Source organism: Rhamphochromis sp. 'chilingali', assembly GCF_963969265.1.
Source record: "Rhamphochromis sp. 'chilingali' genome assembly, chromosome: 5".
Taxonomy (NCBI): domain Eukaryota; kingdom Metazoa; phylum Chordata; class Actinopteri; order Cichliformes; family Cichlidae; genus Rhamphochromis; species Rhamphochromis sp. 'chilingali'.
Genome location: NC_137932.1, coordinates 40,680,616 through 40,708,254, shown reverse-complemented (window position 1 = coordinate 40,708,254; position 27,639 = coordinate 40,680,616). Strand labels below are relative to the sequence as shown.

At 41.5% G+C, this 27,639-nt stretch overlaps 2 protein-coding genes across 2 annotated transcripts in view; one reads left to right on the top strand and one right to left on the bottom strand.

Moving 5' to 3' along the window:
• Nucleotides 1–27,303, top strand: part of psmd1 (proteasome 26S subunit, non-ATPase 1) — a 36,603-nt gene extending 9,300 nt beyond the window's left edge. Inside the window, exons 17-25 of the mRNA XM_080882326.1 lie at nt 11,685–11,799; nt 14,672–14,788; nt 15,665–15,767; nt 19,321–19,490; nt 20,452–20,544; nt 20,928–21,014; nt 23,200–23,355; nt 24,910–25,075; nt 27,107–27,303. Of these exons, the coding sequence (XP_080738452.1) occupies nt 11,685–11,799; nt 14,672–14,788; nt 15,665–15,767; nt 19,321–19,490; nt 20,452–20,544; nt 20,928–21,014; nt 23,200–23,355; nt 24,910–25,056 (988 nt within the window). The 3' untranslated portion in view covers nt 25,057–25,075; nt 27,107–27,303. The remainder of the gene's footprint in view (nt 1–11,684; nt 11,800–14,671; nt 14,789–15,664; nt 15,768–19,320; nt 19,491–20,451; nt 20,545–20,927; nt 21,015–23,199; nt 23,356–24,909; nt 25,076–27,106) is intronic.
• htr2b (5-hydroxytryptamine (serotonin) receptor 2B, G protein-coupled) lies at nt 532–8,486 on the bottom strand. The gene is made up of 4 exons (XM_080883172.1): nt 8,014–8,486; nt 7,071–7,649; nt 2,793–2,993; nt 532–2,277 (listed from the first exon to the last, which is right to left on the bottom strand). The coding sequence occupies exons 2-4, from the start codon at nt 7,345–7,347 to the stop codon at nt 1,319–1,321; spliced, it is 1,437 nt and encodes a 478-aa protein (XP_080739298.1). The 5' UTR covers nt 7,348–7,649; nt 8,014–8,486; the 3' UTR covers nt 532–1,318.
• Nucleotides 27,304–27,639: the final 336 nt, after the last annotated feature.

Here is a 27,639-nt window from a genome sequence, read left to right as displayed (position 1 = left end):
TGCCCAGCCCTTATTTATGATAGAGGCCATTTTTTCCGATCACATTACAGTAACATATGAATGTGGAGATCAACAGCATAACACACAGATAGTTAGAATTTGGCCTTTTTATCAGGAACACAAGAAATATTTTATTAAACACATGTAGATTTCCATTTAAAGTGAACATTTTCTATGTACAGTCTTTTTAAGTGGACATCTTTTTAACATGTCAAAACAGCAGGCTGCGATACACGTACAAGAGTGCTTTTCAAAGGTCCAGCAAATACATTAAGTATCGTTTCAAGAGTGCAAGGCGTTTATGTCTGTCTGTGTTGTCTTGACAAAATATAAGCATGTAGATGGTTTACAGCATATTTAGACAGCAAAAGTTGAAAGCATCAGAATAGGAAATGTACTGTATGCTGCATTCAGGGAGTTTCCAGGTCATCATGATGTCCTGAACTTTGTGGATGTAGTGTTCATAGTTGAAAATAGATCCTTGTGTAACTGATGTAAACAAACATTAGCGATCACTTACTAGTTTCTAAGTGAGGTCACCACCTTGAACCCTGGAGGGCAAAACAAGCCTTCCTTAGACTTCATGTGCTTTACTTTCACCAGAGTTATTAAACCAAAATGCCAGCTAATGTTCACAAGCCGCTCAGTTGTTTACAGCTGCTGGGCAAGTAAAGATAATGGCACTAAATGCTAACACACCTCTCCTGAGGCTGCCGTACAAAAACAGCAGCCAAATCCCACCAAAGGCTAAATTATATTACATTATTATAAGCTTAACAGATGAGTTTCACCTTCCAAACGTGGCATTAGTGACCCATCTCAATCAAAAATAGATAGACCTGCACCTACTGTTGTTTTTGTTTTGGGGTTTTTTGTGTATGTGCTGGTGGCAGTGTAAGTGCACTGGGGGGATATTGTTACATATTGCAAATATTGCCAAATGGACTGCAGCTTGTGCAATGTACACTTTACAAGTATGGAAAAACATGCAGTATTTTAAATATCAGTGTTTTTGAAAGTTGATCTGGACATTTGCAGCTTGTAACATATTAAAAACGAGTTCTCTGGTGCTCTGATGCTCTGAGTTAGCCAGCATTTTGGTGTTTTGCCCTCTAGGTGTGCGCTACAAAAGACTATGAACAGTTTGGGGTTTGTTGTCTTGCCATTAAATGTATCCAATTGACAGAAACATCTGTTCGTGACAAGCCTTTGTCTTGAAAGAACTCAAATTTGCAACATAAATTTTATCCACTTTAAGTACCCCCCCCACCCCCACCCCACCCCCGATTTATATTCATTTGCTTTGCGTGTCCATAGTCTATACACAGCTAACATGTTCCTCCTGCTTATCATCTTCATTTTCAGTCAGAAGTATTGTGTCTAGCACAACACCACTAGATGACTGTACAGGTGGTTGCCGACACCTCAGCGGACTTTGGTAGGCCACAGCTCCAATGCCGTTCTTCATTCCCCGTTTCATGAATAGCTTAGAGTTCTCTGCCATGGAAGATTTGATTGAAATCCTTGTTAGAGTCCACTCTGCAGTTGATGGCCTCAGATGTCCTCCTGACAGGTTACTGGCACAGCTCCTGTAATTACAGGTGATGTAACGTGTGAACGCCTGCCTGAAAGTTTTGTTGAATAGGGTGTAGACCAGCGGGTTAATACCTGATGACACGTAACCCACCCAAACAAAGATCTCCATGAGCCGGGCAATGACGTTGGGATCACACCCTTTGCATAGCACTGAGGTGATATTTGTAATAAAGAAAGGGCACCACATGACTACAAACAGGAGGAAGACTATGCCCAGTACCTTGGATGCACGCTGCTCGTTGCTCAGAGTCTGCATGGACTTCTTGCCCATAGTTGACATCCTGCGAAAGGACTGTTCGTATGGCGTGTGAGCGATCGTGGTGCCTGCATTTGGCTTTTCCTGCATCCGGGGAAGTCTGCTGTCCAGCACATTCATTTGCTCGGCTTCAGTTGAAGCCATAGACTGCTCCCTTTGAAAAACTGTGGACACCGCCGGAGAGCTAAAACGCTGAGTGACCTTTGACCTGAGCAAATAAACCTTTTTGCGCAACACATGGACAGTGAGTAGATAGATGACCATCATGATAGTCAAAGGGATGAAGAATGCTGATAAAGAGCCAAATATGATAAAATCCCAGAAGGTGGTTGGTTTCAGCAGGCACGTGTGGTTGCTGTTGAAGGTGATGTTGTTGGGAAGGTGGTAGTTCTTAAGGCCCCTAATAGGAATTGGAATTGCAATACCTAGAAAAACGACAACAACATTAAATACTGGGAAACACTGGTTATTACCACACTGCTCCCCGGGCGCCTGCTTAGTGGGCTGCCCACTGCTTCACTGAGTGAATGGGTCAAATGCAGAGAAAAACAAGTAATTTCCCCATGGGGATCAATAAAGTATCCATTATTATTATTATTATTATTATTATTACTCATTGGATGAACAGCTTACTGGCTTGCATTTGTTTTGTTTTTTCTGCAAATGCAGTAATTTTTCATTTGAGAGAAAGAGCTGCTTTTACTGAAACGTGTCTCCAATAACAAGGCATGACTGATTGCAGCATCTTTGTGTTTACAGCTTACTGTAAAAAAGTCACAGTGGACTTTAAATCACATCAGTGCTGTTTATATATATGTTGCTGTTTTATGTCATCTGGCATGCATTTCTGAGTGTAAACCAGGTCTTGTTGGGGCTTTTATGTTTTGAGTTTTGACTTTAAAGACTGCTGTAGAGCTGAAGGCTGAACTGACAAACTTACAAATGGATATGAGCCACACCAGTGCGATCTTGACCAGCGCTTTTGCTCTGGATTTGTACTGGCTGTGTTGAATCGGCTTCTTGATGGCAATGTAGCGATCCAGTGAAATGGCACAAAGGTGCATGATGGATGCAGTAGAAAAAAGCACATCAAGGAAGAGCCAGATGGGGCAGAGAAACTCAGGAAGAGGCCATCCAGAGTCTAAAGAGAAGATGAGATGGAAATTAGAGTTGGCAGATAGTTTAATATACTTGTGGTGTAACTCGTTTTCTTGCCAAAAAGAATGCGGTCATACTCTCTGCCCGTTAGGGTAGATATCAGACAATGGCAACGGGTTTGAAGTAGCACTCGTGCAAATGATTGCTGTTTGTTTATCTGTGAGGAATCACTTTACTGGAAAAAGGAGGGTTCGCCGAGTGTTTATGGAGCTCGGAGCTCTTTATGTAGATGTGGCAGAGACTGCGCTCAACAGTAGTGTTTATTTTGAGTTCTGGGTATAAAACTGGCAAGTAGTTGTTCTGGCTTTTGTCTCGTCATCCATTAACATAGTAAAAGACAGTTGTTGGAATTTTCCTGTGTTATGCCCGTCTCCTCCGCCTCCTTACTGCGCTGCTTTCTCGTACTCTGTTTTGATTAAGTTTGACATGGAAGCTTTTCTCCCCCCAAATGACAAATGATTGACACTTTTGGAAAGTGTTTATTTGTTATATTAGTTTTACAATGTTACTAAAGCAATCCTGCCCTTGTAAGCTTATTTTTTTTTTATAGTTTTTTGTTTTATGGTTGCCTTTGAAAACATCCTAGTTCCACCACGTGGCAGCCCATTAAAAACTTGGAGCATAAAGCAGAGCTCTCCTGTAGTTCCTAGTTATACAAGGCTCGTGTCAGCACCTCAAAGTCATTTGCAATGTTTTTTCTTTTCTTTTTTTTGGTTTATAAGGATTACAAAACTGCTATTTGAACAGATGTGGGTGTCTAAGAGTCAACAGTGCAGGACTTTTATTAAAAAAATATGGGGATGAAGTGTTATTACTTAAAAAAGAATAAGAATAATTTGCATTTCTGGCAAGTATAAGAAAGAATGTGTTTATAGCACATTGCACAGTAGAAACAGCTACAATATCCACATCTCTTTAAATAAAAAAAAATATATAGAATAGAGGAGTTCAGAAAATCTAATGTATTAAATTACCACATTATTGGTTAGTAGAGAGCTGGCTTCTCACTTAGGCTTTTCTTTTTTCTTTTTTGGCTACAAGTTGGTTTATTTTAAGTTTACAAGAGTTTCTGTTCACATAGCTCATATTTTAAACAAGAGGACCTCTTACATTTTCCAGGTGTCTGTATACTTCTGCTCAGCAGATGTGGAAGAGTGGCTGAATACTAGAAACATTTTCTGGATTGGGTGTGTTGCATCATCTTTTCTTTGAAACCTATATATTTTAATTCAAAGTAAAGTGGGTTTCTCTGCCAGCTGCAGCCAGCTCTACCTGCCCTACTACTTTACTCCACGAGCAAGTCTGAACGGATGATCAAAGATAAAAGGAGGTTATAGCTGTTCAACTGGAGACACTTTGGTTAATAGAGAAATCAATTTTGTTTTATATGTGATTGGATCGCTAAAGGTAAAGGCCTAATAATTATAGTGACATTGTATAGAGCTGAAAAGAAAAAGAAATGTAACTAACTAACGAACTTCAAAGGACTAGCTGTTAGCCTCTCTGCACCTTCCTCACCTGTTATTAGATTATAAGAAGGGGGATAAAGGTTAAAAAGATAAATTGGACTTCAACCACCTTCATCATTTGCACACGGCTACAAAGCAAACACCTCTGGACACCGGACCAGCACATCTCTAGCCTTAATTAACAATGATAACAGTCTTAATTTACACAACACACGCACAGCTTTATTAGTCTGTCAGCTTACGTGTGTTTTTATTGTTTCTGATTATTTCAAGCCCAGCACAGCTCATCGACCCCACCTTACAGTTGTATCACTGATTTCACTGAAATATTTAGTTTAGTTGTGTTGACATTTGTGGTATTAGTGTACCAATGTACTATAACCTTGTCTATGTGACTTTGTTTATTTCGCTAAAGGTTGTTGGCACAGCATGACTGTCCGCACCGTCGTTAGCTATCCTTCACACTAACACACTGTTTCTGTCTGTGTCCTCATGACCTCTTCCAGTTCACCTCAGCACTTCATCTCTCTCTAAATAGGAGAGGATGACAGCTGCCTGGGTCTTAAAATATATTTCACAAAAGCAGAGAATATTTTAGGAGTCTGTTTTTTGTTTTTGTAGACCTTTGTAACCTTTTAGCAGATAGAAATACTGCTGGAAAAATTAAAGAAATACATTTTAATCACAGTTGGTGTTTTCTCTCAGTTACGTGACTGGACTAGTTCTTAGGACTAAATATTTTCGGCCTAGATAAATTGCTTTAGAGGTTGCCGTATTGAAGTGATGGTTTGAACAAAGAAAAAAGAAATCAATACCCTTTCAGTTTCTTTTATGTTTCAAAGCCAGCTGCTTTTAGCTCAATACCCAGGTTTTTCATGGATCAGAATGGGCCTTTCGGTGTCTACTGAAGCGCGCATACAAAAATGAATGATATGAAAGGACAAAATCTGCACAGGCTTGTTGAACAGAAATCTGTGAGTTTTGTTGTTATATGTGGCTGTTTGATAAATTAAACTGTTTATTATGCTTGATGATGAACCCAAAATAAGTGTGGTTTAAAATACTAATTTTACTGATGATTTCTCCTTTGGCTGTGACTAAAACTTCTTTGGAGGGTTTACTGGGTGAATTTTGGGCTCAGTGTGCTCAATTATAGCAATGTGAAAGGGGATTAAGCTTCCTGGTAGACTGATGAACAGGCTTTATATGTTTCTAATGTGGAGAGTGATGTAAAACCCTTATAGCTGGTATCCTTTTCAATCCAGCGATCCAGTCAGAATTTAAATAGCATGTTTCCAGACACAGATTTGTTACAGAAATAGATGCAATGGCAGATTAATTGTAAAGCCCTTCTTTAATTAGATTCTGCATTAAGGTAAGCGCTTAAGCAGCATCTCTGAGCAATCTTACTTGTGCAGCTTTCAGTGTGACACATCCACATCTGCGCTCTTGTGTGTTAGGCATAATTATAATCCAGCTCATTATCTTTCAATTGAACTAATGGAGAATAATGCGTAGCTTTGCCATAGCTCTGTATTTTGTTGTGGTATGAAGAGGAAAAAAAGATGATACAAGTCTAAATCAGTTCCTGTGCAGCTGTATTTGCACAACACTATTAATGGAAAAATGGCTTTCCATTGGTAATAGTCCCAGAGGCAAGTCGTTCAGTCCAAGCTGTGGACCTGGCACCAAACCTTTGCCAGAGAAAGTAGACTGTTCACCGTCCACTATCTCTTGTTCTATTTCATCTAGAATAATTTGTTTAGAGATAGTCTTGATTGGATCTAATACTGCCTCTCAAATTGTTTTTCTCCTCTTCTGTTATCCCCAAGTCTTCTGGTCGTTATGCAGATATTAACGCCTAATGAAGGTTTAATACAAGTTTGCTGTGAATTAGGGGACATTCTTCATTAAATCACTTCGGTCACGCTTGAACTCACTTTAAAAAATTGTTTTCAAAATTTGTTGGTGGTTTGGACATCAATTTTCAGTGTTCTTCTGGATATTATGACAGATTATGATCTGTCGGGGCGATCGTGGCTCAAGAGTTGGGCGTTCGCCTTGTAATCGGTTCGAGCCCCGGCTTGGACAGTCTCGGTCGTTGTGTCCTTGGGCAAGACACTTCACCCGTTGCCTACTGGTGGTGGTCAGAGGGCCCGGTGGCGCCAGTGTCTGTGTGTGTGAATGGGTGACTGGATGTGTAAAGCGCTATACAAATACAGGCCATTTACTATATTAAAGAAAGAAATATAATCATTCCAATGGTGCTTTGTTCAGAGTCACACCTTAGACATGGGTGAGGTAATGTTGGCAGTTGTTTGCTGGGGGAGCGTCTGGAGTTTAAATACTGTTTATTTTGTAAGCATAATAAAAAATATTGTGATATTTTTTTTTTTTTTTTTTTTTTTTTTTTTTTTTTTTTTTTAAATAAATGTAAACGACCTTTTAAAAGGGAAAAAATAAGAAATGTTATGCTTGGGTTTCTAGGATTTTTACCTGTGCAGCTTTAATACTACCCATATAATGTAAAAAAGCATATGCAGTATATGTCCAATGAAGCTGTCAAAGCCAAAGCTCCGTGCTAAACTTACTGTAGAGAACAGTGACCAATGCAATGGGCATCACTAGGAGTCCCACCAGCAGATCGGCTACAGCAAGTGACATTAGAAAGTAGTTGGTAGCATTCTGCAGCTTTTTCTCCAGCGACACAGCGAGAATGACCAGGATGTTTCCTCCGATCGTGGGGATGATGACCATGACAATGAGCAAGGCAGCCCATTTCAGCTGAAGCTCAGACACTTTGCCTGCGTGTGAGCTGTTAGCCTCGAGCTGTGCCATGGCTGGCTGAGACAGGGTGCTGCTGAGCATACAGCGGGCTTGAGTGTAGGTCGGGGCTCTAATCTTTCTGGTCTGGGAGACTCGGTCAGCATGGTCACTGGGTCCCACAGGCAAGGGCACAGGGTAGGGTGAGACAGTTCAGGGGCGGCACACAAGATCCTGCATCCCGTAAAAGCCAAACGAAGATGATCTTTGTTCTTATAAAATCCAAAGCTGGCAATAATCCCAACACGATTAGTAGCTCCACAGTGCGATGTTCCGCAAGTGAGCAGGGGTCCTCACTTTCCCAGGCAGCTGACACTCTTGACATCCACTTCAAAGAAGAAATAGGTCTGTTAAAGGGGTAGTGATTAGTCATTTTCTTTACCCGAATAATGACAAAATGCAGCAATGGTAAGTAATAAATAGAGCAAAGACAAGTCAGATCATGAGTTATGTGAATGCCAAGCTGGGAAAACAGAGTGATGGCTTAAAAGCTTTTCAGATTTCTTCTGTTATACAGTTAAAGGTTAATAAAAGATGCAAGTTGTTTGTACACAGTGTTTCAGCTGATATTTGTTGATTAAAATTAGTAGATGAATGTGTAGGATTTTGAATTTATATACCTTCCAAAGCAGTGGTTTAAATGATGTCGAAACCCATTTTCAAATAAAAAAAATAAACTAGTATTGTGATAGTTTTGCAAAAGTTTCTTACCTGTTTCCCAAGGTAATGTTAGCTGTCCTTCTCCTTTTGTGTTTTCAGCTCTTTAAGTCTTTTCCCAAACCTTTACGTCTTAACGCTGTTGAACACTAAAACAGTATTCTGAGCTGGGAAAAGAGAGCCGCTTGACACCCCGTGCATTTCACTCTTTGCACACCTTGTAAGGTGGGACAGCTTGGTCTCTTTTAATGTCTTCTATCTCATCTTTAAATTTCTTCCCTTCCCATAGAAGAATGTGACAGAGAACGCCCTCCCTCAGCAGCGAATCCTAAATCTGTCTTAGTCTGAAGCGGTCCGTGATGTGGAATTTATTCGCTTCCACATGTTGGAGGAACTTCCAGTCTCGCTGCGCGTCACCTACCGCGATCACAGGTTTAAAACTTTCAGATGTTGTTGCTCCTCTGGTGCTCTCCCGTTCTCACTCGTTGCCTCTCGTCTGCAGCCTGCGATCAGCTCACGCTCGCTCTCTCTCGTCCCCTCCCTCCCCCTTCTGCTTGCAAGTGACTCAGACTCTATACAAAACAGATGAATGTCTTCATGATGGCAACATGCCAGTTGTTCTGGGAGGTAATTTCCTTCAACACCGCCGTCCTACTGTTTATATTTGTCACTTTCTGTTCACTCCTCTGCTCGAAGAAGAGGGGAGGTAGGAGCACTGTATGGGGGGAACCTTTTGTGTAGAGGTACATGCTTGAAAATGTACTTATACTACATAGCTGTTAAAGCCTTTTGTCCTCAGTGAGCTCACATTGAGAAAATCTCAGGAAACCTTTTTTTAATAGATGATATAGATTTTAAGAAATTATCCCCTATTTATGTATATTTTTGTTTTCTCTATAGATTTTTTTTGCTTGTAGTCATGATGTTGCTTTGATTTTTTGCTTTTAAAAGCAGATTTATTTATTTATTTATTTATTTTTTAAGTGAGAAGTTCAGAGTGTACCCTTGGATATTTTAGATGATACATGCCCCTTGTTTCTGTCAAGGTGGCAGTACATGCATAAGATAATCTGCTCTCTTTTACTTTGCTTATCCTTTAATGAAGTTTAATCTCTTCAGTCCCAGAAGTTGAAATTTTTTAAATGCTTAAATCATCACATCAGGTGTAGCACTGTGATTAGAGGCAGCATCTATCTCTCCAACAGCTGCTTTTACCCGAACATGTTTTCAGTATGATAACTAATCTTGTTTCTTGGGATCTGCATGTTTGCCAACTTTTAAACTGCTGCAACATTAAAGGAAATAAAAACATTATGTACCATTAGACGTGACACTTTTTTTTTTCTCCCAGTTTAAGCAGTTTAACAAGTTAACAGTCTGCCCTTTGGCAGCTGCTTATCACTTATTATTATAGCAGTATACTCACACGTGTTTGTTTTGTTTACTCTTTGGATGAATTTTGATTACCTTTTAGCGTAAACTATAAAAGCCACATGACCTCTTGTCTAAAATTAACATGTTTTTCATGATGTATTTTACAACTGCTTCCTGTAACAGACAGGAAGCAACCGAATGTGATCTGCAGTCATACAGCAAGACCACATCAATGACTGCCAGTCACATTTCATGCAGAAAAATTACATGTTTTAAGATTTTTTTTCTTTGCTCTACACCTGCAACTTTGACTTTGAGTGGAGTCATAAACTTGGTGCTCGGTTTTTTTTTTTTCCTCGTCTCTTTCCTTTGAGTTAATTCTGAGGTTTTTAAGTCCATCACGCATTACCAGGATATTGAACTTGAAGTCGAATTCCAGACGTCACAGCTTCACAGGCTTTCATGTGAAACAAATGCTGAATATTGATTTCTTCTCTCCATCTCACTTCTTCTATTTTGATGGTGGTTAAAGGTAATCTTTTACTGAAAAAAGCTGAAAAGGCTTCAGATTGAGCTATTCAGATAACCAATCGCCAAAGTTTTCTCAAGGTGTCCTTCAAGCTATTGTGCAGTCAGTTTCAAAAAAGCATCATAAATATTTTTATTTAACCTAAATGCTTATTCTGTGTGAGCCCTTTACAGTTTGGCTCTCACCCAAATGTAGATTGAAGGTCACCGTCCGTCGGTCTACAGGAATAGAAAAAAACCCTCTGGAGGTGACACTGAAATCTGATCCAAATCTCTCAGTGATTGCCACTTGTGATCTCGCTAAATCCTAATATAATGGTCGAGCTGAGCTTTTAATTCCAGACAGACCAGTGCAGATTACTCACTGCGGACATGCCTCCATATTGATGGACAGTTTAAGAGTTTGTGGCTTTTTGTGTGTGTGTGTGTGTGTGTGTGTTAATCTTATTATGACATATTTTTCTGAAGGGGCAACTTATTAATTCCAAGATGGAGTTTTTCCAGTCTATAGTGTTTTCTACTTCTGTTGAATAGGTTATATATTCTGTCCATTAACACGACTGTTTTTAATGATGAGTAAAAAGACTGATTCAAACATTTCTTTCTATGCTTTATAGTTGTAAGGCTCATAACGAGGTGATTATAGCTTCAGTTACTGGACCCAGTGTAGTTCATCCAGTCAGTAGTGAAGTAAGTCATCTTTGTGAAGCTTTAAAGCTTCCAAGACTGTTTTTACTGAACTTATACCATAATTTTCATATAATTTGTGAACACATTTGTAGAATAATTCGGCATATACACAAACACAGTTTAAAGCCTTTTTTTTTTTTTTTTTTTTTTTAACGAACTAGAATCCAATAAGCACCACTGTTTCATTCTCCTGCTTTTCTATTTGTTCTGTGGATCATTGAGCTTTTAGTGTTATGTGAGAAACAGGGACAGCCTCTTTATTTCCACTATAGCATTGCTGGGTCAGTTAGTTAAACGTGGCCGTTCTCTGTGATTCTTGAGTCACTGATTGGCATCTGTTTGCAGTTTAAAGCAGACCAACTCTTCATGCAAAACTCTGCGTGATCTCACCAATCAGCCTACCAATTCAAGCCCGGGCAGAGCCGTTGTTATCACAAGGGAATTATCAGATAATGTTCAACATCATGTTTTTGTTTTTTCCCTCCTCTTTTGTGCGTTTGCGTGTGCCCGTGCATAATTTGCTTCAAAGTGATTTTTGTTTAGTTTTGTTTTTTTTTTAACTAAGAGAATTTTTACTCAGAAAACAATAACGACTGTCACCCGCTGAGCTAAATTTTGATATGATCTTGCAGGTTGTGCCTATATGACTAAAGCGGTGCTGGTAAATATGTGTTTATTTAGCACATTCCTTCACATTTGTAGGAATTTGTAATGTTTTTACCATGTGGTTAATATTGTACAATTTACCCAAACCATTTGGTTAGGATGTCCTCACTAAGATATGAAGTGTGTGTGTGTGTGTGTGTGTGTGTGTGTGTGTGTGTGTGTGTGTGTGTGTGTGTGTGTGTGTGTGTGTGTGTGTGTGTGTGTGTGTGTGTGTGTGTGTGTGTGTGTGTGTGTGTGTGTGTGTGTGTGTGTGTGTGTGTGTGTACGTCAATTTTTTTTAATCAAAGTGAGAACCAAATGTAAAGATTTGGGGAAGTTTGTGAGAGTTTCTGATTGTTTAATTTTTCTTTGATAAATCACAGCATCCAGAAAGCTGTGATTAGTCCAGCAGCAATCTGAACTGATTAATGACATTTGTCTGTGATTAACTTCAAGTGCCTCTTCTTTCTACCCCTTTGTGTCTCCAGGACCCCAGAGCAGTGTCCCAGTGTGGTTTCTCTCTTGTCAGAAAGTTACAACCCTCATGTACGCTGTGGGGCTGCCATGGCTCTGGGCATCTGCTGTGCAGGGACAGGCAACAAGGTCAGTGTCTTTTCCTTCTTCTGCTCCAAAAATCTTTTCTGTCTTGTTTCTGAGCAGCTGCTATCAACACGTACTGCAATACTTCAAAATAAAAAACTGGCAGGAAACATTGGATTTTGCTAGCCGGACTTGCACTAGAATATAGACTAATATGTTATCAACAACATGTTTTTTATAAAAAAAGAGGAAAATATCTTACAATGGTGTCGCTGGTTTTCTCTTTACTTGAGGTTAATAGAGGGCTTCAGCCTTTTAAAAATTGTCCAGTCTTCCAGCTGTGTCTTATGAACTATATTGATTTAAGCATAGAACTAGACCTGAACTTTTTCTCTCTTTTAAATATGTCTTTACAAAGCACTTACCCCTCCTGGAGTTGGTAATCACAGCTAGAATTAATATTTTTTTTAAACTATGTGTCAAAGAAAAGCTTACATAGTATTTCCTTTACCACAAACGCAGCATTACACCTGCTGACTTCATTTGTCCCATGCGGCTTCTTTCTCCTCTTGGCGTAATGTGCATCAGCGATGCAAAGATTGTCTATGCTGAATGAACAGTTTCTCTTTAAATTGATAGCTTCCCTGTGGGGCTGGGGTGAGCGAGTACAGACTGACGTCTGTAACCTCTGCAGGAGCATCTACAAGAGCTTGTCTGCTTTCTTATGTCACACAGAATGATGGCAGAAGACGAAATGCTAAAATTTATGGCATTGTCAAAAAACTAATTACACCAAGATCATGGGAGAAGACTGCATTTGAACTTCATTTGTTTCAAGAGTGCAGTAATGTCCTGCCACAATTTCCTTACACTGCTTTGTAGATACTCCTATTCAGCACAGAGGGAAAAGGGTTAATTGCAGATGAGTTAGCATGCATTTTGTTTGGCTTCTCCAAAAAGAGGGAGGGAAGAGGACAGAAGACAGGAGTGCTGTCGCTCCCTGAGATGTTGGCTGCTCAGTCTTGGGTGACGCAGCCACAGCAGAATGATAGCATCCTCTTTGCACCCTCTTCCTCACTGAGACTCGAGCGTTAAGGAGAATATTTTGGACCAAGTCAGCCCAGAGGCGTGCTGCAGGCGTGATCGGCTCCGAAGCTCCACCGCTTGGTTTTTCCCTCGAATAAGAACTCGAGTACGTTAGAGGAGTGATGATGTTGTGACCAAAGAACTGGGTCACCTATTTAGAGGATGCACATTTGTTTGCTGTCATTTACAGCTTGGAGTTTGATGATATTTACTGGGCTGCTGCTCCTGATCTGTTTATATACTTGAAGGAGGAGATATGAACTGGAAAGTTGAGGAATGTTTTAACCGAGGCTGTTTGTGATTTTCTTTAAAAAAAAGAAAAAGTTCACTTTGTTTGGTGGACCTGATGGAAACACCGTTCACCAAAAAAATGTGTGGAAATGTAATCTTAACACCAAGCAGACTAACGAGACCTGTCATGTGATACTGTTTTATAAGTGTGTAATAAACTGGAAGTTACGTGGCGTTAGACCGTGCTCTGCGTTGCTCTATTTATTTGCACAAGCCTGCAGACAGTTATTAGCAGAGCTCAAATGAATCTAATTTAAAGACTGAGCCACACTGGAGCTCAAACATGAAGAAAACCCTGGATATGGATTAACGTGATCTTAAGTAACCAGTCCGCTGCACTTGATTGGATCTGACAGTAAATACTTTTAATTACCCCGCCTCCACCCCACCACTATGTCCTTCCAAGAACATATCACGGGCAGGATGTGGTGGACTAGTGTTGGCTTTCCACTCTTAACATATCATCCTGGTGCACGAGTGTCTCACCCAGCTGAGCTGAAGACATTCATGAAACATGGTTTATTTTACCTCCACTGTCATCATCCTAGTTTGTTTCTCTTTCCTCGGTGGAGCTGACGCCTCCTTCTGAGCCTGCTGGTGTAGGTTACAGTCATTTCTGTTCAGGAGAAACAAAAGTAACAATGATAGACTGTCTGAAAAACACAGGGGAGAGCAGAAAGGAGGAGGCAGCGAGGTAGTCCTGCCTCACTCATTCATTCACAGTAATCATGGGAGGAGACTGATTGTTGGACAGTTGTCAAGGACAACCAGATATGAATGACACTAATGTCATTAATTTGTGAGGTCTGGTTGCCTCTGTTGATAATTGCCTCTCCCGTATTTAACCAAACAGAAATATCCCTGTTGCACTGATCTTTCCTGTTGGGATTTTTTCCCTTTTTCATAATAAAATACATTTAAAGTTTAAAATAAAAAGTTGCATGCATTTTTTCCAAAAGAAATCAGAGAGGTGATTTTATTGTTGTTGGGTTTTTCTCTGGAAAAGAAAGAAATACTGCATAAATAATGTCACAGAAGTTCTCTAAATTGTTTTAGGAAACGTGGCTCATTTTTTCCTTGTAAATATTTGATGTCATCTACTAGCGTGTTAACAAAAATCACTGTATTTACTCCTCTTTGTGAAAAATGATGTACTTCAAGTTTACGGCATAAAAATATGCTGATTGTTTGGGCTTTAACAGATAAATGAGGCATTTTCAGCCTGATGACCTAAAACTTACAGTGAAGTTCTACAGATCATTCTGTGCAAGAGACTGAATTATAAAAGACCTTCAAGATTATGAAGGCTCGGTCCATTGATTTTTGAAAATTGTCTTATTATTTTATAGAAGCAAAACCGTCACATCTGTCTTAACAGTCTAATCTTCAGTACCAATCTTCGAGAAATGCTTAAAGCTCCTCTAAGAACATTTTATCATTTAAATCGTGAATTTGAGTTAAATATGAAGGAATAATTTCCAGGCCTGCAGTTTGAAAAAAGTGAAAATGTTGTATATTTAAACCAATGTTTCCTACTCTTCTGTGTTTCTTGTCACAGGAGGCCATCAATCTCTTGGAGCCCATGACCAACGACCCTGTAAATTACGTGAGACAAGGCGCCCTCATCGCCTCTGCCCTCATCATGGTCCAACAGACTGAAGTCACCTGTCCCAAGGTAAGTGAGCAGGCGTAATTGGCAGGACCAGCATTCAGTGAGACTGTCTGCACTCTTCAGTATAACTATAAAACAGAGGAACTTCCTTTTGGATGTAAAATGTACACGAGTAGAAAAACAAAACTGCTCTGTTATTGCACGCCGGTCTTGGCTGATTCATAATACGATACCAATGAGACAGAGGTTTTGTTGAATAAACCGTGAGAAGGAAAAAAGGTGGGAAGACTTGACTGAAAGCAGAAAGTATTAGTATTGTGAATGCAGAAGGAATAAGGTCTGTGCCATGGAAGACTGAAGAGTGACTAGTCCCAGCATAACTGCACGCACTCACCCTTGAATCACCGCATACTTTGTCATAGACGGTTAAGAAATACCAGATGCATTTTCAAAGAGTCTTCATCTGCACAGCAAAGGTCTATAAGCCTCGAGGCAGTATGCAGAATTTTGCAAGAGGTAGTTGTTTATTTCTTTTTTAGCAGCTGAATATCTATGACCCCACCCCCCCCAACACAACCTCCTACCATTGTAATTTCCAGTTCTGCTGTGGAGTTGTAGACAGGCCAATAGTTTGCGGGTGGTGAAATTAGGCCAAATATGTTGAAAGCAACCTAGCAGAGCATTGACTTAGCTTATTTGCAAAAACAAAACTTTATGTTCTTGATGTTGGAACTCTGACAGGTACATCATCATCACCGCAGGTGTCACAAAGCTGATGTGCTGTTAATATTCTGCAGATACTGAGTGAACCTGATAAATGCGTTAAAGCCTGCGACGACTGCGTTTAAAATCTTTGCTCTTTCCTTTATATGTTGAGCACCTCCTGCTTTATTGCAGTGTATTTTTAAATTAATTTTCCTAATTTCATCTTGACTCTAGGTGAACCAGTTCAGGCAACTTTACGCAAAGGTGATCAACGACAAGCACGATGACGTCATGGCCAAGTTCGGCGCCATCCTGGCCCAGGGAATCCTCGATGCAGGTCGGTCTCCAAACAGAGTTGCTGTGGGTTTATCCATGTCAGTCACTGAGTGAGAGAATGAATGGGTATGCGGTCCCGCCTGCCTCACATGCCTTCACCACTTAGTGGAGTACAAAAAGATGTGTAATTCTTAATTACACGGTAAAACAAGTGAACGGCTCTACATGTTAGGTGGGTTTGTGGTTTTGTGTGCGCCTTAATTGGAGTTCCTTTGCACTCGAGCAAACAGTAACCCCCTCCTTTGGCTGACCACCCGTGCATTGCGTTTCTGGAACAGATCATGCTAAAGGTGCATTAGCGCCTGCCAGCCCGTACCTCAGCTCCGCTCTGCTCACAGCCATATGGCCCGTCGGTCTCCCTGCGGTAATTATTGTTTGTCTGATAGTCTCTGTGTTTGTGTGTCTGTGCGGCTGTTTGTAGACACAAGCAAGCAGCTTGTGTGTGTGCGTGTGTGTGTGTGTGTGTGTGTGTGTGAGGTCCTACAGAGCTGCATATCATCACATGGAGAACTCGTATGTATGCAAAAAGAAAACCCCAGTGTAAGGGTTTCATCTAAATACAAGTATGTGTGTTAATAGCAGGGAAACACACTGAAATACACTCTCAGGTGTTGCATTCTTCACAAAGTGAACCCGAGCACCTTTACATGACACTTTTTTCTTTTCTTCATTAAGCACAGCATTGGCTCGCTGTTAACTCGGCCCCTCTTGCTCTCTGATTAACGGTCATTTTGTTCTGGGTAGATTATCCATGTTGATGACCGACAGGATTTCCATCATGCTTCAGATCAGGCGCAATAAATTCAGGCCAGGATGTCCCTGCTTGAGACCAAAACCCCTGATTCTTCCCACCCTCAGCTCTCTTTCCTGCACAAGCTGCTTAGCCCTGTTTTCAGTGCAGAATATACACTACTCCCGTTTGAATGTCAGACATGCTCAGGCTCATGCGGTACGAATGTTTAAGTATTCTCGTCCTTCCAGGGCCTTGGGAGTGTTTGAGGTGCAGGGGTAATTGTATTTAATTTGACTGGCGGAAGCGATTAGAGCTCAGTTTCATGATAACTGGTGCTCATTACCCTGAAAGCCGTCAGTCTCCTGCTTTCCTTCTCTCACTTTGCGTCCACGTCTTTTCCTCCCGCCTGTATTTTCAGGCTTTCTCCCAGTATTTGATGCAGTCTGAATCAAGTGTAATTAGCTTTCGCATTCTTATGTAAAAAAAGAAAAAAGAAAAAACAAGAAGAAAAACCAAATCATGCCACGTCTTGTTGTTTTTATTCGATGGAGCTGTTTCTTCACACCCAAACATGCAGGCCGGCTGTTGATGTAGTCACGTTACACCTTTTTAAGGGATCGCAGTGGTTCTGCGCACCTCCCTCACCTACTCCTTGGAATGAAAATTGGCCCACCAAAGTGAGAGTTGACGAAAACAGCGGGTGGGGGAGAACCTGTTACTGAAGTGCACTCAAGCTCTTCTAAGTATTTAAGAGACTCTCAAGCACACGCTCGTGGTGCGTTGAGCTAGCCTCGTTACTCATTCTGGCCAACATTGAGCCCATGGGACTGGAATGTCTCGTACACCGGCTCAGATTTGAAGATAAGGCCCCGTAATTAAATCATCCGAGTGACCTCAGGTTAGAGTCGCTGTAGGAGAAGAGGGCAGCAGATGATTTAAGTGCTATTGTTTAGGCTGATATTACTTTTAGTTGGAAGGGCTACTCCCTAGTAACCTTGTCATTAAAAAAAAGAAGTGGTTTTCTCTTTATCTCTATAGAAATGATGAATTCATCCTGGTTGCGCTTCCTCTTCCTCCTCTTTCTGTCTTCTGCCATCCCTCCCTTCTGTTTATCCAAGAATTGCTTGGGTGGGCTGTTATTCTTTTGCTCTTTCAAGTTACACCCTTGACCCCTGTTAATCACCCTTCTAGCCATTTTCATAGATAAAAATAAAATACGATATAAATAGATGTCTTTTTGTTGAAGTCAGCAGAACATCTTGATATTTTTGAACCTTCAAGCTGAGATACACTGCCTGCACAAAGAAAAAATTTTTAAAAAATTATATAATATTTCCTTTCAGTGTTTCTTTATTTTTTGTTGCCAAGTTCTTGTGTTATTGATGGGAGAGTAGCACCTCTGAAATGTCCTCCAGAACAATGCAAAAGATTCTCAGTGGGGTTAAGTTGTGGGCTCTGTGGAAACCGGTCCATGAAACCTGGCGTGAGGAAAATCTGGTCATTCACCATATTCGGACAGTCAGGTGACCTTGTTTTTCGCCACACAATGCTGCTGTTTAGTCTTTGCATTTTACGTGACCCTGCTAGAACAAATTGCATCTTTCCCACCTCCTTGGGCGATGTCTTCCAACATGGCTGTTTAATAAATGAGAAGCTACTTGCTGCATGAGATAATAATCATTGTAGTAATTACTCAGGGGAAGGCTCTTAACTCTTTGCTTTTATTATTTGGTGAACATTAAACTGAGCTGTGTATAAACTGTAACTGCTCAGATGTAGATGGAAAAGGCATTTGGGATCTTTTCAGGATGGCAGACACCTCTTTGGATGTAGATCACTTATTAATGCCATGTCCAGCTCAAATCGGATGATAATGAATGAGCCTGTCATGCAGGATGCTTTAGACAATGCATTCCTGGATGTAATTGTCTTGCCATGCACATCCTCATATTTTATATTCTGCCCTGAGATCAACGGATCACACAGAATGAAGCCAGAAGGACAAAGCTCCTTTGGGTGGTGAACATCCTGGTCTGTACCCCTGTTAACCTCTTACTCCCTGATTACTCTGCCAAGTCTCAAATAATGTGTTTCACTATCAACTGTAACTGTGTCACATGAAAGAAAAAAGCTGTTTTCGCCATCAGCATTCTGGTTATTGTTCAAAGCACAGTTTCCTTTTCTTTTCCGTTTTCCCCTCGACTTAGCCCGTGACCTGGGTTTCAGTCTGTTTATGTTAGGTGTTGACGGCCAGCGGCGCTCAGCATTTCATTTGTATCATTGCGGCTTGCTTGAGGTTTGCTGCTTTTCAGTGCTCTCCTTGTTTTCAGACCTTCAGATATTATGCAAGAGCCTGTAATTTAGACAAGAGCTCCCTCTCATCAGTGGTTAGCACATAAAGCAGAAGTAGGTTCAATAATAAATGAGTGTGTCTTTTATGTTGTGGGCACCGATAAATGGGGTCTTTTTGGAAATGTACGACTGATAATTTTGGAATTAGCACTAGGCTATGATGGTAGCAAATTATATCCAGTGCTGCGGACCATGTTATGTTTGGCCCATAAGAAACATTAGAGATGATTGTAAACACGTGGGTCCGTCTGAAGATCAAAAAAGAACCAGCAGCTTAAAAACGTATTAACTCCAACATAGAGAAACATCGGAGTCCAGACCAGCTAAATCAGTGTTAACATAATCAGGGGTTCTTCCTTAGGGGGTCAAAGGTGACAGAAAATTTGAGAACCTGCCATCATGGTCTTTAAGCCTTTCTTGTCTCATTTTACTGAAATGCTCTCTAACCTTTGTGCTTTCTGTCGTCCAGGTGGACGTAACGTGTCCATCTTCCTGCAGTCCAGGACGGGTCACACTCACATGCCGTCAGTGGTCGGCCTGCTGGTCTTCACTCAGTTCTGGTTCTGGTTCCCTCTTTCCCACTTCCTGTCCTTGGCCTTCACACCAACCGCTATAATCGGCCTCAACAAAGACCTCAAGGTACCGAAGCATTTTATTATTTACAAGCCTCAACCTCAACATGTTTAAAGTGGGCTATGGTGTCTGGTAGATTAGTCCCACCTATGTGTTTATTATGTGTTTATAGGTGAGCCTTGTTTTGTATGTAGGAAACAGCAACATGAGGTCTAAGATATGGCTGCTGAGCTTGTAGTTATTGCTGCATGTCGTGCAGGAAATATTTAGCCTCTTGTCTTGGGAACAACTGTAACCAGCAGCCGACTCTTAACAAGGCTCTCCTGACTTTTTGCCTGTTCTGGCCGCCTGCCACTCGCACTATGGTGCCAAAGGATCAGCGTGACATATTGTGGTGTTAAACTGGTATTAGATGAGCTTAAGCTCTTCTGTCCTACCCGAATCAGCAGCACCGGACACCTGGGACACTGACACCCTTTTGAGGTTTTGTGAATTCCCAACGTTACAAAGCATTAGAGAATATACTCTGTGTAAATCCCTGAATAACCAGGGCCGGGGACAGCGGGGTTTAACAGACTCGCCGCACCCCGGAAAGGTTTGTCAGGTCGAGTTCTGCTGCACAGCACAAGCCTTCACAGACGTTGAGCCTTACCATAGGTGAAAACAACATCCTTGTCACTTGCCCTGTGTTTTTCAAATGGGTTCAGACCGAGCTAATGTAAGCCAGGCTTTCTCCAGCTTCAACCTCTCTGCAAGCATTTTTTTTCAGGTAACAGAGGATTCCCTTGCTTAAAGGTGTCTGTTTTGAAGTAACTGAAGGAATAGGAAGTGCCAAGTCCTTGAACATCATTCAGGAAGGATTATAAAATACAGCCTGTAATAGATGACGCTAAGTGGCTGTCTCTTAGAGGGTGCTTCAAACAGGTGCTCTGTACTGTAGCGAGAACGTCAGTCAGCTCATTTTCAGTTACACTGTGAACATATGAAACATGTTTACAAAGTTTTTTTATTCTCCTCTCTTTTTCAGATGCCTAAGGTGCAGTACCGCTCCAACTGTAAGCCCTCCACCTTCGCCTACCCACCAGCTCTGGAGGTTCCCAAAGAGAAGGAGAAGGAGAAGGTGAGCACTGAGGCGCCGCAGCACATCAGCTTGTTTTGCTTTCCCTTTTTCTGAAATTATTAGTTCAGGAAAGCTGATCCCGCTCCGTATTGATTTGCAAATAATTTCGAACCCTCCCTGTAAAGACTCATCATCTTCCTGCCCGTCGTGTTTATTATTGTAGAATCTCTGGCCTTTTTTTTTTTCTCTTCTCAGTTGTTCATTTCACAATCCAATCCTGCCCTTGGAGAATGTAATGAAAGACATTTATTTTGTGGTTCACTAGTTTTGTACATTTTAAGCCATGTTTGTAGAAGGTCTTAATGTCTGTGGTAACGTCTGACGTCGTGGAAATGTCTGTGCTCTCTCTCTCGCTCTCTCGCTCTCTCTCTCTCTCATGCCAGGTATCCACCGCTGTTCTCTCCATCACAGCCAAAGCCAAGAAGAAGGAGAAGGAAAAGAAAGAGAAGGAGGAGGAGAAGATGGAAGTGGTGAGTGGGGAAAACAACCCAACTTTCCTGATTCATTGCTAATAATCGTATTGTGTTTTTTTTCCCTGTTTAATATTAATTTTTAAAGATATTACTATTTTTTTGTAGTTGTTTTGATTATTATTGGAGAAAGCAGCTTTACCTCCAGGAACAGAAAAATCCAACAAAATCGAACCGTAACCACGCTGAGGTTGCTTTTCTTAAATGAAAACAGAAGGATGGTTGTTGGTACTCAGGTCCTTCATTTCTGCAGTTGAAGTTAAAGCATTTATTATATTTTATAATCGTGAAACTCTTCAGCTGTAGCGAGATGTGCTGCAGCCGCTGTCCACCTGTTTAGCTGCTTGTTAAAAAGCTAATCAGCCAATCAGATGGCTTGTAGACATGGTTAAGATTAAAATGCTGAAGTTCAAACCAACCATCAGAATATCGAAGAAAATGATTTAAGTGACTTTGAATGTGGCGTAGTTGTTGTGCCAGGCAGGCTGGTCTGAAGCTTATTTACAGAATCTATTTGGATTTTTCTACTCAACCATCTTTAGGTTTTATAGATGATTCTGGAAAAAGTGAAAATGCCTTGTTTATGTTGGAGGAGAAAGGCCAAAGTGGAGCTGATAGGAAGGCAATAAACTCATTACAGCTGAGGCATGCAGAAGAGCATCTCTCAACACACCACACGTTGACCCTTGAAGCAGATAGGCTGCAGCAGCAGAAGACCGCACCAGGTCCTACTGTCAGCCAGGAGCAACAAACTGAGGCCACTGGGGCTGGTCAAGTTTAAAGTTTAAACTTAAAAATATGGCCTAGACTGAGTCTCAATTTCTGCTGCCTCATTCAAATGGTAGGATCAGAATTAGTTGTAAACAACATGAAAGCTTAGCCAAGATACTGAACTCCAGGTTGCTCTCCAATATTTTCATCAGAGTGCGACTGTTAGAAAGCATTTAGGTGCAGGAAAAAGTGCTTGTAATGACGGGGGGATTGAGGCATGGTGTGTGAAGCACTGTTCTACTTGAGCACTCAGTTATGCCAACAGTTCAGGTTGGTGCTGGTGGTGTAAGGGTGTGGGGGATATTTTCTTGTCACACTTCAGGCCCCTTACTACCAACTGAGCATCATTTAAACACCATACCTGAATGTTGTTGCTAACCGTGTCTATTGTTTTATGACCACAGTTTGTCCATCTGGTTCCAGCAGGATAATGCTCAGAAAGATCCAGTCATCTCAAACTGGTTTCTTAGACATAACGCTGATCCCACTGTACACAACTGGACTGCAGCATCTATGCGGTGCTTGTTGAATCTTTGCCACCAAGAATTAGGCAGCTGTGAAGGAACGAGTCCAGCCTGGTCCTTGTAAGGTGTACCTACTAAAGTGGCCAGTGAGCGTATAATATAGTGTCTGTCTTTGCTTTTCGCCTTTGGCTTCAGTCACCACGCAGCAGTCCATCTTTTCTACTAGTGTGTTTTTTGCACTTAGAGTATTTGTGCTTTTTTTTCTCCTGTAGCTTTTGTTGTCATCAAACAAATGAAAACTTTCCTGTTAGTCAAATCAAATGACAGCTGTATGAAAAATGAATGGAGTAGCGCAGCATACACCCAGTTGTTTCTTTTCTTAAAGTCTCTTGAGCTTTTCACTCATCCACAGCCAGCGTTCAGACACCCCTGTCAGTAAAGAGCCAGTATGACTTTCATTGGGATTTTCTCTGAGTGTAGGCCGTGTGTTTGATCCTCTCTGCCACGCTACATCTCAGCTCTGGTGCTGAGAGACGAGCCTGGAAACGTCCTACGCGCTCACATCTCAGGCTTTTGATTTTATTTGGCTTAACTCGAAGATGGTGGTTGAAGGAAAGGTACCCACTAAAACTGGGGTCAGACGGTTCATTTGCTTATTCATAATCCATCAGTACTCGTTGTGCCTCATTCGTAGTTTTCCAGCATTTGCTGAGCAGCCCGACAATTCATTTGCCATCAGCGGTGCCAGAGCAGGAAGAGCAGGCTGATTCACAGAAATGGAAAGATGGAGGGGGGAGGGTAGAATTTATTACCCATGACACCTCAATAATGTCCAATTCACAGTAGAAAGAAATTATTCCGAGTCAGGGACTAGATCTGTTCAGACAAAGCAGTAAATGAATATACTGTAAGTACTTCTAGTGGCCCTGATCCTCATTCTTCCTTCGCAGGAGGTCCAAGAAGGTGAGAAAGAGAAGAAGGATGAAGAGAAGAAAAAGGAGGTGGAGCCAAATTTCCAGCTCCTGGAGAACCCAGCCAGAGTGATGCCAGCTCAGCTCAAAGTCCTCACGATGCCAGAGACCTGCCGCTACCAGCCCTTCAAACCGGTAACTCAAAATCCACCAGATGTGGACCGAGATCCACATTTTCTGTTTTTTATGAACTTGATTGTTCAGATTTTACATGACATGCTTCAGAAAACAAACAAAACAAATCGAATTAAGGTCAAAGCCCCTTCGGTCCGTCACTCCTGTTAATATCTGAGTCATTTGGTTTTAGGCCCCTCTCAGAAAATATGAACATAGCTTCTTTTACTGATAAAGTCAGCAAAGTCATTATTTTCATGTACAGATTTCACCAAAATTTAATCCAGTATAACAACATGAGGTCTCCACCACAACACAGCACCCAAATAGATTGTTGAATGTACTTATTCTGCTCATTTTTTATTGTTTACAGCATCGGTGCTTCTGTGACGTCTCAGATGTCCCCTGAGTCACAGCATTTACACGTGATATTTCTAAATGAGTGCTAAGCATCAGAGAGCAGAATTTAACAGTGTAACAGTATCTCTGATTATTTTCCTCTAATATAAATCGTTCAAATTAAGATCCAGGCCGCGGGTTGATTTTGGCCTCGTTCGATTAAAAAGTGCAGAATCTCCCCCGTCCAGGCCCATAAACCCGAGCGCTGCGGTTCTCCTGTAAACGCTGACAGTTTTCCACAGTAAACGGCAAGACAGCGTGCACTCACCCCAGTCCTGTAAAGAGGAAGTACTGTTTGATTTTTCTGTCCAGCGAGCGAAGCTCGGTGTACTACACTGTACATGTGTCCCTGCTTGTCTAAGGTTTTGGTAATGCTGCTTTCCTTTTAAGGGTTTGTTTTAGGTTCCAAAAGCAGGTTTAGGAAGTGAAGGGAGGTTTACAGGACTTATCTTGAAATCTGCTCAGTGTTAAGAGGCTTATTATATGGAGATTAATACAAGACTTCCTGTCTTTGGGTCTCTGTTTGGCTTGTGTGTAATCTTTTACTTTTTTGGGCGCATATGTAAACCTTTAATTTGAATTATGCAAATCCTCAAAAGTATTGCTTATTTAGAAATACTTCTAATATACCTACACTTCTGTTATAGATGTACTGTTACACTGAATGTAAATATTTCATTAAATGTGTCTTGAAGAGAATTTAAAATACATTTCTGTGTCTGACCCTCTGTTTGAAACTGGATGCACATCTGTAATATGGACTTGCGTACATAACTGTGGGACTCTGTCATGTACTGGGCTCCTGCGTTTAAAGACAAAAAATATGTAAAAGTGTATTAAGTACATATAATGCACCACATGGACAAAAGTACTGGGTCACATGTATGGTCATGGAAGCCGATTCCATGAAGCTCCAAGCACACAGTTTTTGAGCGGCCGGGAATCAAACCACCAACCTTACCCCAAATGCTAGCTGAGATTTGGAGCTCTGCATGTATTTGGTGGCTCTGCTCGTTGCCATGGTAGCCTCCTATTTGAGTTTTTAGTTTCACTGAGCTTGACCCATTTTTTAATCTTTACTAAGAGCTGTGACCCAATATTTTTGTCCATAAAGTGTATACAAACCTTAAACCTGTTACTCCAGACTTGTGCTAATTTCCCTCCGTATGTCACCAGCTCCATACAGGCGGGATCATCATCATGAAGGACACCAGCGAGGAGGAGGAGGAGCTGGTGGAGCCCGTCTCAGCTCACGGCCCAAAAATTGAAGAGGAAGAGCAGGAGCCTGAGCCGCCCGAGCCTTTCGAGTACATTGACGAGTAGAAACGCTCCCGAAGTGACGGTATGCTGATCATTTCTGAACTTTGGAACTTTTCGAGCGTTAAAGAATGACTGACAAAGGTGGCTTTAAATGATTTTAAGAGGCAACGCCTGTCCATGCAGTGAGCTAACAGCTGACATAGACCAGCCCCAAACCCTCCAGTGGGTTTTTAAGTCATGTTTCTTTTTGGCATAAGCAGACGCAGAGATCACAACAGCATTAGTTTAACAGCTAGCAAATCAAACCGCTGGACTGAAATGCAGCTGCTCAGAGTAAAAAAAAAAGTTAAAACTACAGTTAATTTTGTCACTGCTCTCTAGACAACTTTCTGGCTTTGGCACACTCCCACATAGCTGTCTGAGTGTTTTCGTAGGAAGTAACGTTGTGTGATAATAACACACAACGTAGGTCTGCGTTTCTGTCAAAGTATCACAGAGTTTCACCCATCGCTGCCCGAGGAATGTAAACATCACCGCCTCCTTCCTCAGAGGGCAAACCCCCTCGCTGCACTACCCAGTGAACCTGGACGCCTAATGATCACTTGCTGCTTGTTGTGTTAGTGTTGGATTGGCTGCAGGAGTGTGCGCGATTTAGTGCGATGAGACCGATGAGGTGTCACTGACCAAATTAGGGCCTCTGTGCGTATTATGTCATGTCCCGTATGAGGTCTGAGAGCTGTGAAAGATTAAACGCTGCAGAGGTCCTTGTCAGGCCGTCCTTGTTGATACGTGCAAAGTCAATGTCTACTTTAACTGGAAGTAGGTGTTGTGATGTTGCTGGTGCTGCACTGGGGCTTTTTCCCCCTGCTGCCTGCAGTGAGCTTTGGTCACCATTTCTCCCACAACTGTGTTATAGATATTCGACTGGCTCACCAGCGTGGTCCGTCACTAGCATACTTCTCCAGAAGTATGTGGAGATTGGTCTTGGCCTAATCTGTGTAGCATTCCTTTCTTCCCAATGCCGATGACATGTCCCACCTATCAAAGCTAAGGCAAAGTTGCTGGTTGACTCAGTGATGTGGTCCTGACGTTGGAGTTCTGGTATGGAGCGAAGGGCTACATCCATGGACACAAGCGTGTGAGGGCGAGGCAAACACAGGTGCCTGTTTGGTGACTTAAAGTCCAGTTTTCTCCTATTAAAAGGGAGTTTTTCCTTCCCTCAGTCGCCTAGTGCTTGCTCATAGGGGGGCATCTGATTGTAGGGTTTTTATTTTACAACATAAAGCATCTTGGGGCAGCTGTTGTCGTGATTTGGCGTTATATAAATAAATTGAAAGCCTACTAGGAGTAAGCCTTGAAGCTCTCTTCTAAACTGAGTGGTTTCTGTCATATTTCAGACCTGCTTAAAGAACAAAATGACTGAGTTTGAATCAGAGGTTTGCAGGAAAACCCAGAAACTGTTCTAATGGTGGTCAAACCACATCTTGGATAAAAGCTGAGGTGTCGAAACTCGTCCTTAAGGGTACAGGGAGGTCATCGAATGTCGTACACCTAAAGGCCATCTCAAGTGTAGCTTTCTCCCTCAGGAACGTTTGCTTCCACGTGTTTGTCGTCATTCTGAAATTCCTCATTTGAATAGGCACGCTCCGATTGGGTCCGGTCCTACACACATCTGTCTCACAGATGTTTTATATCATATACTATTGTTGCTGACAGTGTGTTGAGCCCACCACATATTATTTATCATCAATCTCATCAACTCTCCACACTGAATACAGTTGTTCTGAACCCAAATGTAAAGGATACGCTGCTTATTGTGCATTTATCCCTCACGACAAGCACGGAGCTGTTCAGTGATGTGAACATTCACATGTTGTAAACACGAGAATCTTTTCAGTCTGCGTGTGATATGATTGCAGCTCTCTGCAGCTCCACGGGGAGAGCGCTGGGCAGTGGTGTCATTTCTTACTGCTTCTATGGATTAAATGACTTCAGCTCAATTAATAAAGCCCTGAATTGTCTTTGATTGTCTAACGTTGTTTTATTAATCAAAGGACGGGGGCGGGGCATTATTGTGACGTACTGGTAATGGCTATTTTTCCTTCCTCCTCAGGCATCAGAAGAGAGATCCCAGCATGTTGGTTCAGCGTCTCCCCTCCACATCCATGTATCCATCCACCTCTCCGCTCGACTGCTTCTTTGACACGTTCCTTTCCTGTTCTAGCTCCTCATTTGCCACCCGAGGAATGTTTTACAGTCTCGTATTGTATAATTTTCAGTCCTTACAATAAAAATAACATATATATCAAATGCTGGAGCGCGTGTGTTTATTTGAGCCTGTATTTCACTCGGGGCTTGGGTCTAGGGACTTGCTAATCCCATACATTAAAACTGGTTTACATTTTGTGCACTCAGCAGCTGCTGCTACAGTCTGTCTGCTGTGCAAATGGTAAACGCGAGCTGGGGGTGAGGAAGTGTGCTTTCAGGAAAAAATTAGCTGCTGCCTTATTTTGTATGATAGTGTTTAGCAGGGAAGGCAAAACTGTAAGTCAGACTATGTTTGTCACAGGATCAGTTACAAGCACAGAAAAGTTTGAGTGATCAGTGACCTCGTCAGACTCGCTCTACACTCAAACAAACACGGAT

Bases quoted from the DNA above. Each gene is read 5' to 3' on its own strand.
- htr2b (XM_080883172.1), bottom strand. From the start codon at position 7,347: ATGCTCAGCAGCACCCTGTCTCAGCCAGCCATGGCACAGCTCGAGGCT. The intron at 2,994-7,070 runs GTAAGTTTAGCA...TCTTCTCTTTAG, and splicing joins ATTGGTCACTGTTCTCTACA to ACTCTGGATGGCCTCTTCCT. The intron at 2,278-2,792 runs GTAAGTTTGTCA...TCGTTTTTCTAG, and splicing joins GGTGTGGCTCATATCCATTT to GTATTGCAATTCCAATTCCT.